Source organism: Mercenaria mercenaria, chromosome 13 (genome assembly GCF_021730395.1).
Source record: "Mercenaria mercenaria strain notata chromosome 13, MADL_Memer_1, whole genome shotgun sequence".
Classification (NCBI taxonomy): domain Eukaryota; kingdom Metazoa; phylum Mollusca; class Bivalvia; order Venerida; family Veneridae; genus Mercenaria; species Mercenaria mercenaria.
The window spans coordinates 24,472,090-24,490,833 of record NC_069373.1 but is presented as its reverse complement, the minus strand read 5'-3'; the positions used below and the strand labels follow the sequence as shown (position 1 = coordinate 24,490,833).

Genomic DNA, 18,744 nt, shown 5'->3' with positions numbered 1-18,744 from the left:
CAAATTTAACAATAGTTTGTACTAGCTGAAATTAGCTAGTGCCCTTTTTGTTCACTAGCTAAAATTAAAAGCTACTAGCTAAAGTTAACAATATTTAATTACATTATTAATATTTACTGGCCAAAACTTACTTATTGATCTCTGTAAGTAGCCAGTTACAAACAAAAATATTTTCTATTAGCTTAAAATAGCTAGTGCCATTTTTGTCCACTTACAAGCTTAAAGGGACTGGCCTCCAGATTGTTTGACAACAAAATATTTTTTTACAAACTTTATTAAAGCTCTGAAGACATTTGCTTGCTACATTATTGACTAGCACATTTCAAACCCACTAGCTACTTTAAATTTCCACTAGAATTTAGCTTGTATGCTTGTCTAAATTTGAACCCTGCATAATCGCCAGGCCTTAATAGGCATTTCAAACATGATTGCAAATTGGCAGCACATGTCAAAACACAAGTCGAATGTTTTTCACATGCTTTGCTTTCAGACTGCTTATCAATATTTCGCACCAAATAACTGTCATGTGGACAAGGTAAACTGTAAACCAGTCAAAGGTCAAAAATTATTTCAAACAAATATGGCTTCTGACAACTTTCGCCACTTGAGAATTTTTTGAGCCAGTTTTATTTTTTGTTGCAAATGGCTCAAGTGGCGATCGACAGCGTGACCCCTGAAGTAGAAGCAGATTTTTTCCCCCTTTATTTGATAAAAATAGGGATTTTTTACTGTAATGTTTTTGATGGATCTACATGGACTTTACACAGACGTAAATCACTTTAGCTCAACCTTAGCATAAGAATCACTTCAGTTATTGTAGAGAAATTGCCCTGTAATTGTTTTACAATCCAATAATATTAATACCATAACAAAGTAATCCATTGATGGATCTTCATGAAATTTAACACAAATATAATCTCGTATAGGCTTTGGTGCATGAGCATCTTTTATCAGGATCTCTTCCGTAACTGCAGAGTTTTTGCCTGTTCATTGTTTTGAAATTCATAAATATATCTGAAATCAAATTTTTGTCAAAATATAGCTCCCTGATTCACAAAACAGCCTGTTCAGAGGGGAATATAGATTCACTGAATTTGTTTTTTTTTCTGGGATGAACAAGGTTGTTTTTAAGTTGGGTGGGGTTGGGGTTAATGCATTAACTCTTATGTTACTGACATAGGAACTCCAATCATTTGATAGACATTGGAAAACTAATTATATGATAATGAATGATGGTAACTGACATTGTAACTCTTAATCATTTGACATAGGAACTTCACTCATTTGATTATGATGGTAACTTGCATAGGAAGACATAGGATCTCCATCATTTGATATCTATTACAAAATTTAATTTGTCTTTGTATATGTATCTTTTGTGAATTGTTGACATGTCATTCTGTATTCTGTGTAATGTAAATTGCTTGTAAATTATGTTTGAAAGAGAACCACAGGTAAGATTGGACAAACCTTAACTGTGCTTTCCTCCATAAATAAAGTTGTTATTATTATTATTTTATTACCCGAAATTATAACCAGAAGACAAGTAGCATTCACATTTTTACATGTTTATTTGTACATTTCAGATATGAATACAGTCACATATTTCAATTACCGGCACGTAAGATACTGTAAACAGTGCTAATTCAACCTATGAAATATTCCTTTCAATATAAAAGTTATTATCAATATTTTGGCAGAGTATGGCCACTCCAATGAAAGCTATTTGAAAAACCAGTCGACCGGAGGAAACCAGACGTACTCGTAAAGCACCACGTCATTGCTCCACGTTACCTGTAGAGCAACAAGCAGCGCCACAGACGCAAGGATACCACAGTACACCACAGTAAATTAAACATCCCCCAAACTCGACGTTACCTGCAAAGCAATGAGGAATATTTAGCGGACCAACGGAGCAAGGCAACGTACTGTGTTCTAAGCAACGAGCAAGGCTACAGTACACAACAATATTTAGCGGACCAACGAGCAAGGCAACGTACTGTAATTCTAAGCAACGAGCAAGGCTACAGTACACCACAATATTTAGCGGAGCAAGGCAACGTACTGTATTCTAAGCAAGGCAAATACTATAATGAGCAAGGCTACAGTACACCACAGTAAATTAAATATTCCCCATAACTCGACGTTACCTGCAAGTAATGAGGAACATTTAGCGGACCAATGGAGCAAGGCAACGTACTGTAATTCTAAGCGAGGCAAATACTATATGATGAGCAAGGCTATGACATCAGCAAGGCTAATGATACATTTAAGCAAGGCTAGTCAGATATTGCCAAGGCACTAGAGCAATACCTTTAATATACACCGTAACATCCGTACCATCAAAACGTCCCAAAGCACGCCCGATGGGCCCCCACGGTCGACAGAATTTTTCCAGGCCCTTACATTAGGAGTGACATAAAAATAATTGTATATAAATATGGAAATGATTAACTGGAATTTTAGTAATAAAATTAACATGTATTAATCTAAATTGTCCTTTGATTTCTCATAAAGCAACAGTCCGGAAGAATGATATCCTTTTAGATTTGTCTGTTTCACAAATTGTTTGGTAGCCCAGGAATCCTTCAATTAATGTCTGTGGAAAGTACCTGGAGTCTGATCACTTCCGGAGTTGGCACCCAATGGCAGCATATTATCTGCAACATAAATACTTCACAAAACAGTCAGATTGTCATAACAGAATTAAAGGTACAAAATATAATGAATTGTAGTATACAACAATTTTTATTATTATTATTATTATTACTGGGGTGTGGCGGGTGGGCAATTTAACATCGATCTGAAGCGCTAGCCAATACACCTTTATTCAACTGAGAAGATTGCACGTGCTCTCGATTTAATATAACGCTCGAGTGGTTCCCTGACGAATAGGCGTTTATCATTAATCTGTTATGTTTAGACAAGGAACTAGAAAACTGGATTACTTACAACGACGATAGTTTATAGCTAACACACCTAGCACGAGATAGCCATAAATTTCGGGAAAAATAAAAGCAATTATTTTTAGGCAAAATAATTTTTATTATTTTTATTACCCGAAATTATAACCAGAAGACAAGTAGCATTCACATTTTTACATGTTTATTTGTACATTTCAGATATGAATACAGTCACATATTTCAATTACCGGCACGTAAGATACTGTAAACAGTGCTAATTCAACCTATGAAATATTCCTTTCAATATAAAAGTTATTATCAATATTTTGGCAGAGTATGGCCACTCCAATAAAGCTATTTGAAAAACCAGTCGACCGGAGGAAACCAGACGTACTCGTAAAGCACCACGTCATTGCTCCACGTTACCTGTAGAGCAACAAGCACGCCACACGGACGCAAGGGATACCACATACACCACAGTAAATTAAACATCCCCCAAAACTCGACGTTACCTGCAAAGCAATGAGAATATTTAGCGGACCAACGAGCAAGGCAACGTACTGTGGTTCTAAGCAACGAGCAAGCTACAGTACACAACAATATTTAGCGACCAACGGAGCAAGGCAACGTACTGTAATTCTAAGCAACGAGCAAGGCTACAGTACACCACAATATTTAGCGAGCAAGGCAACGTACGTACTTCTAAGCAAGGCAAATACTATAATGAGCAAGGCTACAGTACACCACAGTAAATAAATATTCCCCAAAACCCTCGACGTTACCTGCAAAGTAATGAGGAACATTTAGCGGACCAATGACAAGCAACGTACTGTAATTCTAAGCGAGGCAAAACATAAATGAAAGAAAAAAAAAGGCTATGACAATCAGCAAGGCTAATGATACATTTAAGAAAGCAAGGCTAGTCAATAGTTGCCAAGCACTAGAGCAATACCTTTATAATTTTTACACCTTTAAAAAAACATCCGTAAACCAAGTCAAAACGTCCCCAAAGCACGCCCGATCGCCCCCACGGTTGAAAAAAAAGCCCCAAAATAAATTGTTCCAGGCCAAAACAATAAATATTTTTTGCCCTAAAATTTATCCCCCAAAAATTCTGTGCAACGATTCTTAAATTCTAAAAAATACTATCTCAACTTTACAACAATTAATTTTGGGTTCTTTAAAACCAAACTGGTTCATCCATATAACTATAACATAATCGATAGGCTATTTGAAAGACAAGTAGAGCAAATCCCGCCAACATCACGTGATCACGTTTTGCCAATGTGTGAAACAAGGAGCGGAAGGATTATCGTCTTGAGTGATTCGGATCATTTGTTCATCATCATGATGATAATCTATAGTTCTATCTTTGAAAGAAATAACTTAACTTAAATGCTTACCTAAAATATATTTGTTTGGATACACTTTTATCTTAAGATTTATGTCCTAATGTAATTCAATTAAATTCAATTCCAACCATGTTGATATGTGCCCCTTCAAGGCTATACATCAATATCCAGAAAGACCATTATCCCTTTTATCCGCAAGCATTATCCCTTTTATCCAAAAGCATTATGTTGTTACTGCATTTTGGTTAGCTTTTCAATGAGTTTACCAGGCCTCAATCGGGTCGGGAAATGACAACACAATCCAATACACTACGGTACCAATTTAAACATAGTATAGATCAACTTGATACTAATTAAAACGACTGCATGTTTATACATTGTATTATCGTTTGCTTGTTATGGTTCTCATGCATCGTTGAACTCAAGAAGATTGTCAATGAAAAAAGTTAAGTGCATACTGAAATTTTTTTCTGTATTGAACGTTTTAATGAAGAAAATCATAATTATCAAACATTTTATCGTTTAAGTTACCATGTGGATTTATACATCAAGGCATGTCTGCCCTATTGATTTATAATAATACTGCGGTAGAAAAACCGAAGCTAGCGGATGGGTCACACATCCCTAAAAATTGTCGTGCAATTATACAATGTATTTTAAATGAAAGATCTACTGCGAACTAGGTCGATATATTATCAATAACGTGTTAAAGTAGTTGTACTTCTGTCGAATCGTATATTAAAAGAAAACCATACTTTACTATGAAGACCCTGAATAATCGACTTTTCCAATAATGTTTCGCTATCGCTTTTCTACTTTTAAATACGTAATCGTTCTATAAATAATTGCGCTATACAGCATGAAATATGTCCAATATTCAACTTACACGAAAACACAATTTCAACCTTATTTTGTAAATCTAATACATAATGACGTTAACATTATCTGTCTTCATAAATAATTTCGGCTTGGTTTGTCAAAGAAAAATTTTTTTCTTAAATATTTAAAAATCCGACGTTAATAGTTTATATAACAAACCAACACTGATTTATGAAAATCCCGGTTCCGGGCTAAGGTCAAAAAACTACAGAATTCCGTTAACATGATATAGTGCTACATGGGGTATTCGGAGAGAATTCACTTACTGGAACAGGAGAAAAATTAAGACAACCAAAAAATTTTCATTCATACATAACGTAACAAACGACTGGGATTTGTTACAGATTTCAACCAAATCCCATGATAACCAGCTCTGAAGTTTTGCTCACTACACATACATACTCCAGTGATAAAATCACAGTCAAGAGTGTTGTAATACAGTATGATGACTTCCAAAATTTTAAGAACCATTAATATGATCTGTGATATTGATTCGGGTAAATATTGGCAGTATATCTTAACGCTACATATTTACAACTATGATGACCTAATCTTACATTAGTTAGCTTCTAACACCAAACAAAAACGTGACACTATATAACGGGAAACCAAGTGCAAAACAGTTCTATCTACTGTTATTTGCAATGTCACACCATTTTAAAATGTCATGTTAACTGACACCAGTGCCCTTAGAAATAAATACGAACAGCTCTAACTAAATACTATTAAGAATTAATGACAACCAATAAAATATCATAGGAAAGCTAGCCACATAATACATGTATAAATTCAATCGATTTCTCTTTAGTTTTAAAAGTTTAGAATGGTGTAAGATTTTTTTTTTTTTTTTTTTTTTTTTTTTTTTTTTTTTTTGAGGGCCGCAACTTGAATTAACAAAGTTTCCGTGATATCTTATTTGACTCTGGTAACAATAGAATCTATAATAATATAATAGAATCCGGTTCTGTATGGAAAATAACAAAATATCTTGTTTTTTCAGCCTCTAAATTGACAGACATCACGATTCTGACCCCGTTTCTTCGAAAAATTCAAGTAACAATGTGTTTCGGAAACGTAACAATCGTTTCAAATTTAATGTACGAAAGTTGAGCTTCAACAAAACAGAATTTCCTCACCAAATTAACAAACGTAAGTAGTGCAACAATTAACAATCCTGAACACCAAACAAAGAACAAACTGCCCAACTAATACTGTTTTAAAAACGTTTGAATCTTTTTTTCATAATAGACCACGCGATTTTTTTTATTTTTTTTTTTTTTGTAAAACGTTTGCGAGCATTTAGCCTAAAATAACAGTGAACGAGTTACATAAAATTTAAACAAAAACATGCGTCACTCTATTTCAAAGATGCACTACAAAGTAACGGTACTCTTTGTAATCTGTGATGACAACTCTACATGATTTGCATGAAAAATACATGAGGCACACAAGAATTTAGTTCAAAATTGACAGTGACATATTAAGCGAAGACAATGTGCATTGCATGAATTAATGTAGCGATATATATGTACGTTGGTGTGGTTTAGTTAAATTTCAATCATATTTTGTTTCCCAGCATAAGAAAATTATTCCTCTATACTTGACAAACTATGCTGAAAGAGATTTAATAATAAGTCTTCAGATAATGTTGCGAAAACACATTTATCAAAGGAAGGGCCTAAATTACCCACCTGACATGTACATTATACCTGTATTATACAACCTAGCAAGTTCAACATCTTATTTATTTTTTGGGTTAAGTATTGTGGATCTTAAATTTTCGATTCTATGGATGCACGTGTTCCCGTCAGTGTATTTGAAGATCATTACCGAAACCAATCGGGAAAAAAATGTAAGTACATCTAAGTCTAATATTGAACCAGTGAATTTGTTAGTGATATTCGTTTATGATATCGAAAGAGTTAAATGACCTAACCTGATCCAACGTTAACAGGTGCTGATGCCTGCGTTTGCATGCCGACAGATTCTCCTGTCATGTAAAACTTATCGCAAAGTGAGGGTCGTAATTAATAGTGTTGAGAAAACCTACTTAAATATCTTACAGTTGCGTCCTTGTATAAATATTTTTCCTTACAATCTTTCTGGTTTCCATAACCCATCCGATCTTAATCCGTATACTATACCCTTGCAATACTAAACTATTCGACGGTCCCATAAAGGGGACATAACGTAAAACACTCCAAAAAATTTGCTATTTAAATTGCGGGAAGTAAATGAGCACAACAGTGTCACTGTCTTATGAAATGTGACGTCACCGATGTTACTATTTACTTTGCGAGCACCATACGAGTAATAAAACGGAAATGCCCTATGTGAATCACGTGTATTTAAAGTACCACTGCCTGTCGGAATCAAGAAACTATTACGACAGTTGACGAACTAGCAACATTATTGTTTTGGTTCGAATCTGGGAAAATTATGAGAAATAGGGTCGCCACAACCCCGTATTAAGTTTACAGTTAATACAATACACAATTCATAATCGGTGCATCGATGTTAACGGGAAGAGATTAACTGGTATAAATATTTACTGACGTAAGTACTGTCATTACCAAACTGCAGAATTAATTGCGACTCCTTCGAAAATTTTTTCGAAATCAATAACAAACCTACCGGCATTTGTCTGATGCCTGGAATTTCTGGCAAATCCGCCGTCTAGTTCGCCTTTCATTTCCTTCCCTTCATAATCATCTCGACAGGCTGGCTCGCCTCTACCTTTCAGGCGTGTTCTGCATCGACCACGTGGCATGGCTATTCAATTTAAAATCGATCTGAAGCGCTAGCCAATACACCTTTAGTTCAACTGAGAAGATTGCACGTGCTCTCGATTTAATATAACGCTCGAGTGGTTCCCTGACGAATAGGCGTTTATCATTAATCTGTTATGTTTAGACAAGGAACTAGAAAACTGGATTACTTGACAACGACGATAGTTTATAGCTAACACACCTAGCAACGAGATAGCCATAAATTTCGGGAAAAATAAAAGCAATTATTTTTAGGCAAAATAATTTTTATTATTATCATTATTATTATATAATCGTTCGATTATGATGGTAACAGGCATAGGTTGATGTTGGATCTCTAGTCATTTTAAATTAATGGTGTAGAAATTCTAATAATTTGACAATGAAGATATCTGACAAAGGGAATCTTATTATTTTATAATGAAAGTTACTGACACAGGAAATTCTAATTATTTGGTACTGATGGTAACTGAAAAGGGAACTGTAATAGTTTGATGATGAGAAATGATATACATTTGATAATAGTTGTAACTGATATAAGAACAGGACTCATTTGATAAACCCATCATTTGATAATGACAGTAACTTGTTCTTAAGTTTCATTGTCATATTTTCAACAAATATTTGCTATTTAAATGGTATGATTTCTTCTGTGGGACATGAATTGCAGGTATTATATGAGTTGCCTCATTTTGTTATATTTTATGTTACATTTTATCATGAGGAAGCTGCTTGTATATTAAGTCCTAGCATGTTTTAAATGGGAAGGTTTAATTTTGAAGATGTGATGAAGGTTTTGAGGGAGAAGACTGTCATCCTGCCACACACCTCAATGACAGAATGCAGGCAGACTTTGGAATACGGTATCAACCAGACACCGACTTTGAGAGCATACGTGGTGGGAAAGTTGTCAGCAGTAATCGTGGCTGTGGTAATATCCACTCTGATGAATCCCTATATTTCTTTGATGTATGTAACAACTATCTGTTCTGTGATATTTATTAATTACATACATGTGCAGCTTAATATGTGACTCAGTAAAACTGATGTTGAATGGCCATGCAAAATGGAAATTAAATCACTATGAAAAATTTAACAACTTCATAAACATCCAAAATGAAATAGCTTACATATGTTTTTCAGTGTGATATATGCACATTGTAGGTATATGGTAGGAATATTATACAAACAAACTGTTTACCCAGTCAGAGTGGTTGGGAAGATACAATGACATTGTTGAGTACTACTGACATATTATTAATTATTGGGTTTGTTAGTAACCCTCTATGGAAATGTGTGTGGGGTCAGTATGATAAATGGGAGGCGAGGCATTAGGTGATTTCCTTTATCTATCATACTTACCCCACATATTTCTGTGGAGGGTCACTAACAAACCCTGTAACTGATTTGTTTTATCAACCACTTATATTAAACCTATAATCATAATGACATGAACAACTATTGACCCTCCTCAGAAATTTAGGGGGTTATGGTGTGACCACCATTTAACATGTGAAAATACTACAAGCTTACAGGAGGTAAAACAAAATGACTCATGCCTGTATGGTATATATTTGTTTATACATCATGATGTCTTTCCTGTTTACGGACGTTGGTTTCCTGTGCTTTGTTTAAATACACTGCTATAAGAAATAGTTCTAAAAAGAAAGCCATTCGATTGATTTTATTTTTATACGCCCAAAGGGACGTATTATGTTATGACGCTGGTGTCCGTCTGTCCGTCCGTCTGTCCGTTAGCAATTTCGTGTCCGCTCTGTAACACTTGAACCCCTTGAAGGATTTCAAGGAAACTTTACACAAATGTTTACCACACCAAGACGATGTGCAGAGCGCATGTTTTGGATGTCTTGCTTCAAGGTCAAGGTCACACTTAGGAGTCAAAGGTCATATCAGTTTGTTTCATGTCCGCTCTGTAACTCTGAACCCCATGAAGGATTTCAAAGAAACTTGACACAAATGTTCACCACACCAAGACGACGTGCAGAGCGCATGTTCCGGATGACTCGCTTCAAGGTCAAGGTCACACTTAAGGGTCAAAGGTCATATATGACTTTGCTTTGTGTATATTGCTCTGCATTGAGTGCTCTTGTTTTTATTTGGCAGATCTCTTTTTTGTACTTACAATAATTTTTTTTTCGAATTACTTCCCTTTTATGTTACTATAAATAGCTTATTTTGAAACTTTTTTATTATTGGCTGTAGAGAAAAACCGAGACCACTTTTCTGTGGTACAACATGGATGGTACCTCCAATTTTAAGGTGTATTTTTACATACCTGTACGTGATAAGGATTTTTTTGTAGACTTTGAATATTTTTTTTGTGGACTTAGATTTGTTTTTAGCTCATCTGATTTTTTGAAAAAAAATGATGAGTTATTGTCATCACTTGAGCGGTTGTCGGCGTCGGCGTCTGCGTCGGCGTTGCCTGGTTAAGTTTTTTGTTTAGGTCAGCTTTTCTCCTAACCTATCAAAGCTATTGCTTTGAAATTTGGAATACTTGAACACCATCATAAGCTGACCCTGTATAGCAAGAAACATAACTCCATCTTGCTTTTTGTAAGATTTATGGCCCCTTTTGTACTTAGAAAATATCAGATTTCTTGGTTAAGTTTTATGTTTAGGTCAACTTTTCTCCTAAACTATCAAAGCTATTGCTTTGAAACTTGGAATACTTGTTCACCATCATAAGCAGACCCTGTACATCAAGAAACATAACTCCATCTTGCTTTTTGCAAGATTTATTGCCCCTTTTGGACTTAGAAAATCAGTTTTCTTGGTTAAGTTTTATGTTAAGGTCAGCTTTTATCCTAAACTATCAAAGCTATTGTTTTAAAACTTGCAACACTTGTTCACCATCATAAGTTGACCTGTACAGCAAGAAACATAGCTCCGTCCTGCTTTTTGCAAGATTTATGGCCCCTTTTGGACTTAGAAAATATCAGATTTCTTGGTTAAGTTTTATGTTTAAGTCAACTTTTTCTCTTAAACTATCAAAGCTATTGCTTTGTAACTTGCAACACTTGTTCACCATCATAAGCTGACCCTGTACAGCAAGCAACATAACTCCATCCTGCTTTTTGCAATAATTATTGCCCCTTTTGGACTTAGAAAATCATTTTCTTGGTTGAGTATTTATGTTTAAGTCAACTTTTCTCATAAACTATCAAAGCTATTGCTTTAAAAATTGCAACAGTTTTTCACCATCATAAGTGGACACTGTACATCAAGAAACATAACTCTATCCTGCTTTTTGCAAGAATGATGGCCCTTTTTAGACTTAGAAAATCAAGGGTAGGACAATATTTCTATTACACAAAAAAAATCAGATGAGCGTCAGCACCCGCAAGGCGGTGCTGTTGTTTGAAGTTTTCCTTTTGTTGTTCCAGTCCTTTGAGGCTACAACAGTAAAGTTCTTAAAATTTTGCTACCATCCTATGATGTAAGCCTTCGGGCGTATATTGCCCCGCTTGGCGGCGCTCTTGTTATTATTATTTCTTGAAACTGGTATGCAAGAAAAAGATTCTGTCACTGGTTATAGGTACAGATGGAAATATCCGGCTCTCGGGTAACTGTTTAGGCAGTAACTCGGCAGGGAACATTGTTACCACCTAAACAGTTACCCTCGAGGCCAGATATTCCCATCTGCACCTACAACCAGTGAAAGAATCTTATAATACGAACCAATTACCACCACAATACATCAGATCAGTTACAGCAGACTGTAACAAATGAGTGTTCATATTCCACAACAAATCCTCCAACTCACTGATTTTTTCGATCGGGTACTCGGTTACTCGTTTAAAAGTGATTTCTGTAACCGGAATATAGCATTTGTTCACTTTTTAAGGGAGATAATTCAAAATCATTAGTTGTTTCACCATGGCTACCATAAGCAGTGATATAATGTTTCAAATCCATTTTTTTTTTTTGATACAGTTGTAAATAATTACTTTGTGCTAAAGGGAAAACTCGAGAATGTAAAACTAACACAGATGATAACAGTTTATTGATATATTATAAGTAACTTTTTATGTCAGTGACTTAATGTAAGATAATCAAGATATCAAAACAAAAATATATAGGCGACTATTAAAATGCTAAGCGGAACATCTGGAGCAAACTGCAAAGTCGGCATAAAATTGGAATGGTTTAGCTTCTAAATTATAAAGGATATGTTCTTTATGATGTACCGCTAATTTTAACAATTGCACACAGGTGTGTTGTTATTTTCTAATTGTTTATGATATAAGCGGTACTGCAGTATGCAGCATAAGTGACTTTAAACTTAGAATCTTAACAAAGTCGGAGGGATATAGGTTTGGCATTTTCAGTGATTATGATTTTGCAAACACTGTTACCTGTCAGGGGTCATTATTGACCATTGTGCATCAATTCACACCTTTGTGTTTTTATAATCTGGGTAATTGAGTGAAAAGATGACAGATAGACACTTTGTTGATGTTTAAATGGCCGTGTTAAAATTTACGTATTTCTAGTTGTTTTTTTTTCTTTTATTTTTTAAGTACTCGATTACTAAATTTCGTAATTGATACTCGGAACACCGAGCAAGTACTCAGTTAAAGCCTTAGATTGCCATCCTATAGTATAAGGGATCCATTCAATTTAAACAAGATTCCAATACCTATACTCCCACGGATACAAGTTAGTTTATTATGAATTATTAATATAAACTATTATATGAGAGGAATTACACAACCCATACCTCCACAATACACCAGACCAGTTATGGCAGCACTACAAATATGCATGCTTATTCCACAACAAATCCACAACCCACATAGGATTAGTTTGGATGCTGCTTTACATACACACCCCAATTGTACTACACATTTGTACTGGTTCAACATTTGCATAAAATTATATTCTATCATCTCTGTTATTTTGCCTCACAAATCAGCAGAGACATTTCATTCTTGCATACCAGATGGGGATTTCCGGTATTTTTACCGGTGCTGGAAAAATCCATCTTACACCCCGGGGTGTATTAAGGGGGATATTTAAATTCAGATCAGAGAGTATCATACTCGCGATCCGTTTTGATACAAGCTTTTCTTAGGTAAAGAGAATTTATTCAAACCAATCCCCACCACACAACATTAAACCAGTTTCAGCAAAGCATCTAGCAGTACAAATGAACATGCATATTCAACAAATCCACTTACTCGAATAAGATTAGTTTTGATGCTGCTTTATGTACTGCCTAAATAGGGCTACTGGTTCAACATTTGCATATGTACTCAAATTTTCTGTTATTGTACTATTTATTTGAACTGTCAAAACATGTTCCTGGCTTTCATTATATTCTGTTCACACTAATCTTATATAAGATTAACATGAAAACCAGAAACACGTTTTGACAGTTCAAATAAGTAGTACAATATATGTCTCCTAGATCGCCATGACATTTTAGTATTTTTAATTGATATGGACCAGAGAAGCTATATATTTACTCTCTGAATGTAAACTAGATCCCTTCTGTTCTCTCTTAGTGCAATATCTACTGTATATATACAGTAGCTAACATGTTTATTTTCTTGTAATTGTGAGTATGTTTAAGTACTGACTTCTAGTTTAAGCATGATTGTGTATGTTTAAGTACTGAATTTATTGGAGTTGTTGAATACAACAAAAACTCATGTTAAATAATTTCAGTAAACTCATTCAGTATTGAAACTACACTTGTATCCATATATTTATACAGAATGGAGTGAGAGAGTTGGTAACGAAGGATATGGACACACGTAATGCTGACTACCTACAGTTTTACTTACGTATTGGTGGTGGGGATAAAGATTGTAATGGTGGTGAACATCGGCCTGAGGGTGTTATCTTACAATATTCTACAAATGGTGGGGTAACCTGGACCCTCCTTGATGAGCTTGAAGGGACTATGTATGGAACACCAAGGTACAATGTTAATAATCTTCTTATGTATGTTTACCAAGGTACAATGAAAATAATCTTCTTATGTATGTTTACCTAGGTACAGTGATAACAATCTTCTTATGTATGTTTACCAAGGTACAATGAAAATAATCTTCTTATGTATGTTTACCTAGGTACAATGATAACAATCTTCTTATGTATGTTTACCAAGGTACAATGAAAATTATCTTCTTATGTATGTTTACCTAGGTACAATGATAACAATCTGCTTATGTATGTTTACCAAGGTACAATGATAACAATCTTCTTATGTATGTTTACCTAGGTACAATGAAAATAATCTTCTTATGTATGTTTACCTAGGTACAATGATAACAATCTTCTTATGTTTGTTTACCAAGGTACAATGATAATAATCTTCTTATATGTGAAACACCTTAGTAAAATGATAATAATCTTCTTATGTATGATTACCTATGTAAAATGATAATAATCTCTTTGTATAGAATGCATAGTTGTAAAGATAAAAGTTTCTTTATTAATACCCTGGTCACAAGAATGCTACAAGCTCCGTACAAGTAGGTTTTCAGTCAGATTTTGGTAAGCTCACATGGCGTCTGTATGGACATCGTTGACTCGTACGGGCATCGTATGGATTTTTTTAACTTGTAGAGGACTCAGGAACTCGGTGAAAATATGTTTCACTGAGCTCCCAAGTTCTGTACGAGCTCGTAGAGATTTTTGAAGTCAGGAGCAGCTCACAAGAGCCCTGTACGGAAACCGCACGGGCCCTGGAAGAGCTCGTACGGGCATCGCACAATGTCCATGTGGATTTGGAAAACTGCGAGGCTTGCCGATGACTCGCATGGTCAACGTACGATATCCGTACGATATTAAGGACACAGTGCGGATAATGTGTGATGTCTGCACAGGGCATTCGCTGGGCTCCGTATGACTTCCTTGGTAATTCAAGGTGGTATAAAAACAGGAATATATTTTAAGTTCCACGGACACCGTACGAGCGCCGTACGAGTCAACTGGCATCGTACAAGGTACGACCGGGCTCCTTGTGAGCTCCGTACGACTTGTCTGCGATGTCCATACGGATATCCTATGATTGCACCCTCTAAAGGTCATAAGGGGCATGGTACGTTCAAAGAATTCCATTTCATGCAGAATTCTGGGTGCTATGGCAACCAGAAGGAAAGTCTTTAAAAATCTTCTCATAAATCATTTTCCCAATTTTGACTTAGTTTTACACAAATGTTCCTTGGATGACCCTGTACAATGCCCATTTAAATTTCTCTGATTCAGTTTCAGTAAAAAACATGGTCCCCATTCAATATTGATGTATAAAATAGAAAATTTGAAAATCTTGTCTGAAACTGTTAGCTCGATTTTGAAATTACTTCACAAAAATAATAGTTAAGTGACCCTCTATCAAGATTGCTCAAATTATTCAGTTGTAAAAAAATTAGCCTCCAGGGCATGTTGTCTCTTTGTTCCTATAATTATATCTTTATAATGCCCCCCTTGGAAGAAGGAGGGGTATATTGTTTTGCAGATGTCGGTCTGTCGGTCGGTATGTAGAGCAATCCGTTTCCAGATGCTAACTCAAGAACACTTGGGCCTAGGATCATGAAAGTTGATAGGGAGGTTGGTCATCACCAGCAGATGACCTCTATTGATTTTGAGTTCAGTAAGTCAAAGGTCAAGGTCACAGTGACCCAAAACAGTTAAACAGTTACCGGATGATAACTCAAAAAAACCTGGGCCTAGGATCATGAAAGTTGATAGGGAGGTTGGTCATGACCAACAGATGACCCCTATTGATTTTGAGATTGGTAGTTCAAAGGTCAAGGTCACAGTGACCCGGAACAGTGAAACGGCTTCCGGATAATAGATCAAGAACATATGTGCCTAGGATCATGAAAGTTGATAGTGAGGTTGATCATGACCAGCAGATGACCCCTATTGATTTTGAGGTCAGTAGGTCAAAGTTCATAGTCACAGTGACCCGGGAACAGTTAAACAGTTTCCAGATGAAAACTCAAGAACGTATGGACCTAGGATCGTGAAAGTTGATAGGGAGGTTGGTCATGACCAGCAGATGACCCCTATTGATTTTGAGGTCAGTAGGCCGAAGGTCAAGGTCACATTGACCCGTAACAGTTAAATCTGGATGATAACTTAAGAACGCTTGGGCTTAGGATCACGAAACTTAATACGGAGGTTGATCATGACCAGCAGATGACTCCTATTGATTTTTAGGTCAGTAGGTTAAAGATCAAGGTCACATTGACCCAGAACAGTAGTACTTTCTTGTACAGTGACCAAATAATTTCTGTTCCTTGTGCAATTACTGAATGCATCAAGAGGGTCATTTCATGTTCTACGAGCTCTTGTTTGTATCTTCTTGTCAGAAATTGCTTGCCAGATTTGGAAATTATTTCACACAATGTTCTTGTTTACCCCTGTGCTTGGAAAAACCTTGCATAATTACTGCAGACCGATTTTGGTAATCAGCAATTTAAAAAGAAAATAGTGCCCTGGGGAAATTGTGACTTTTCTGTTGTTAAATTCATCAACAAAACAGCATTTTGTTTTTAAAGTTAAAACCAACAGAATTTCACAAAGCTATTGATGGGAATAGAAAAGTTTCTGCTACCTATATATGTGTCGAAGTACACATGTGTAGAAATATGAAAAAATCAAAGAAAGCAATTTGATCCTTTTTTGCAGGTAACATAGATTACTTTTCCATTACTTTGAAATACCTTTGAAAGGATTAAGGTTGACAGACTGTGTTCACTCCCCAATTAACTTCTATAAACAGGTAATTTCCTGTGAGTAACGAGGGTTTAGGGGCAGTCTTCATACTATTGAAGACAGAATGGTTGGATTGGTCAGAGTTTCAAAGTTCAATACAGCAGGGAATTAAAATAATATCAGAAATTTAACCTTTATTTTAGCCCAAAATAGCCACAGATAAATATCATTTTACAAAAACAACCTTTTGAAAAAAAAAAATTCTTACCCTGCTGTGAGACCTGAATTTGCTATAAATGAACTGTATAACAGCCCGCCCGCTTAGCTCAGTAGGGAGAGTGTTGGTCTACGGATCGCGGGGTCGCAAGTTCAATCCCCGGGCGTTGCGTATGTTCTCCGTAACGATTTGGTAAAAGACATTGTGTCTGAAATCATTTGTCTTCACCTCTGATAATTCATGTGGGGAAGTTGGCAGTTACTTGCGGAGAACGGGTTTGTACTGGTACAGAATACACTGGTTAGGTTAACTGCCCGCTGTTACATGACTGAAATACTGTTGAAAAAGGTCATTAAACCAAAAACAAAACAAATGAACTGTATAACAAACATCCATTGCTGTTTTATAAAAATGAAATTACATACTAAATTCATTAATAAATGATTTCATATTGATTTGCAATTGATTTAATTCTGATTGTTTACTCCATTTCAGTATTTCAGTATTTGTAATAACCAAAAACATTGAATTTATATTTTGTTCTGTTGATTCTTTACCTCCATTTACCGCCGCTTTGAAAAAATTGAAATTTGTATTCAGATGATTGTCTCTTGTACCAATTTTACAACAATTTACTTTTCAGCTTCCCTGCAATTAATTAAATGTTTAATGTTAAAATACATGCTCATTATATGTAATTATTCAAAACGTACTGAGTAGATCATAAAATGAATACAATGTAATCACACATTTAACATCAAATTTATAAAGTTGTATGATTTTTGTCGAGCCCACTTGCCATGAGCGAAGACATAGTCGTCAAAATGGCTGTTCTATGTATGTATGTTAATGCGTGTGTCTGCCCCGATTTTTTGCATGGAGCAATCTTGTTTATATTTGGCGTGAATCTTTACCTCAATGAGACGGAGTGTCTTGCACTAATTCCAGGTTCCTATCTCAAAGGTTAAGGTCATACTTGGAGGTCAAAGGTCATGTCTGATCATGTCCAGGCCATAACTTTGATATGCATAATAAAGGAATTTTCTTTATACAGTCGAGACTATTTTAAGAGACCGACTTTGGGAAGCAGCAAAAATGGTCACATATGACAGGGAGTCTCTTAAAACAGTCTCACTTAACTGGATGACGTTGGTTTCATATATTTTTCCAGTTAAAGTACATGTATATCGGATACTTATATATAGGCCTCTTTTAAGGTAGGAGTGAAAAATGATTAAATACTATTTCTTTAATTGCATATTGATAAAATATAAATTTCAAATAATTTGCATCATTCATATGATGTTCATAAAACAAATTTAAGCTCATGATCTGGCAAGAAAATAAAGGGGAGCAGTAAAATATAAATGGTCCATTCGAACTATTTTACACACTGAGGTTTATGATATTTATATTTTTATGTATTAATGGTTCATTGACATTTGTTCGTTTATTGACTGCATCTTTAAAGTTTAATCCGTGTTTTCGGGCACGTGTTTTCTTCGTCGTTTCCTGTTAAATACCGGCATCTTTTTGTTTCACCAGGAACATTGTTAATTTATGCACCGACTCCGAATTCTTCAGCGACTTTATACGCTGGTTTTCTCCAATGGAGCAATTCAAGTGCATTAACACACTGTTCTAATATCAAAACAGTTCTTTTTTATGTTTTTCATCGGACATTTTTTGTAAACAAGTAAGTTCTCGTCACAAACAACTTCACGCGAGATAACGAACGGTAACTCTATCATGTAAAATCTTGCGAGGGAGCATCTCAGAGTCGCTGGAAACGATCTGATGATCGATTCGGGAGCCTGATTTCACAGTCGCTTGTCGCGTAAGGCAGGGGGCTGCTTAATTCAGACTCCTTTAATAGTAAATTGCGTCCGGAGCATAAAATAGGGTCGCATATGACAGGGAGTCGCTAA

General features: G+C 35.4%; 1 protein-coding gene across 2 annotated transcripts in view; it reads left to right on the top strand.

Annotated features, from left to right (window-relative positions):
- Nucleotides 1-18,744, top strand: part of LOC123529323 (reelin-like) — a 418,269-nt gene that overhangs the window by 143,842 nt on the left and 255,683 nt on the right. For both annotated transcript variants that reach the window (XM_045309613.2, XM_045309612.2), the window contains exons 22-23: nt 8,685-8,871; nt 13,646-13,851. In XM_045309613.2, coding sequence (XP_045165548.2) covers nt 8,685-8,871; nt 13,646-13,851 — 393 coding nt within the window. The remainder of the gene's footprint in view (nt 1-8,684; nt 8,872-13,645; nt 13,852-18,744) is intronic.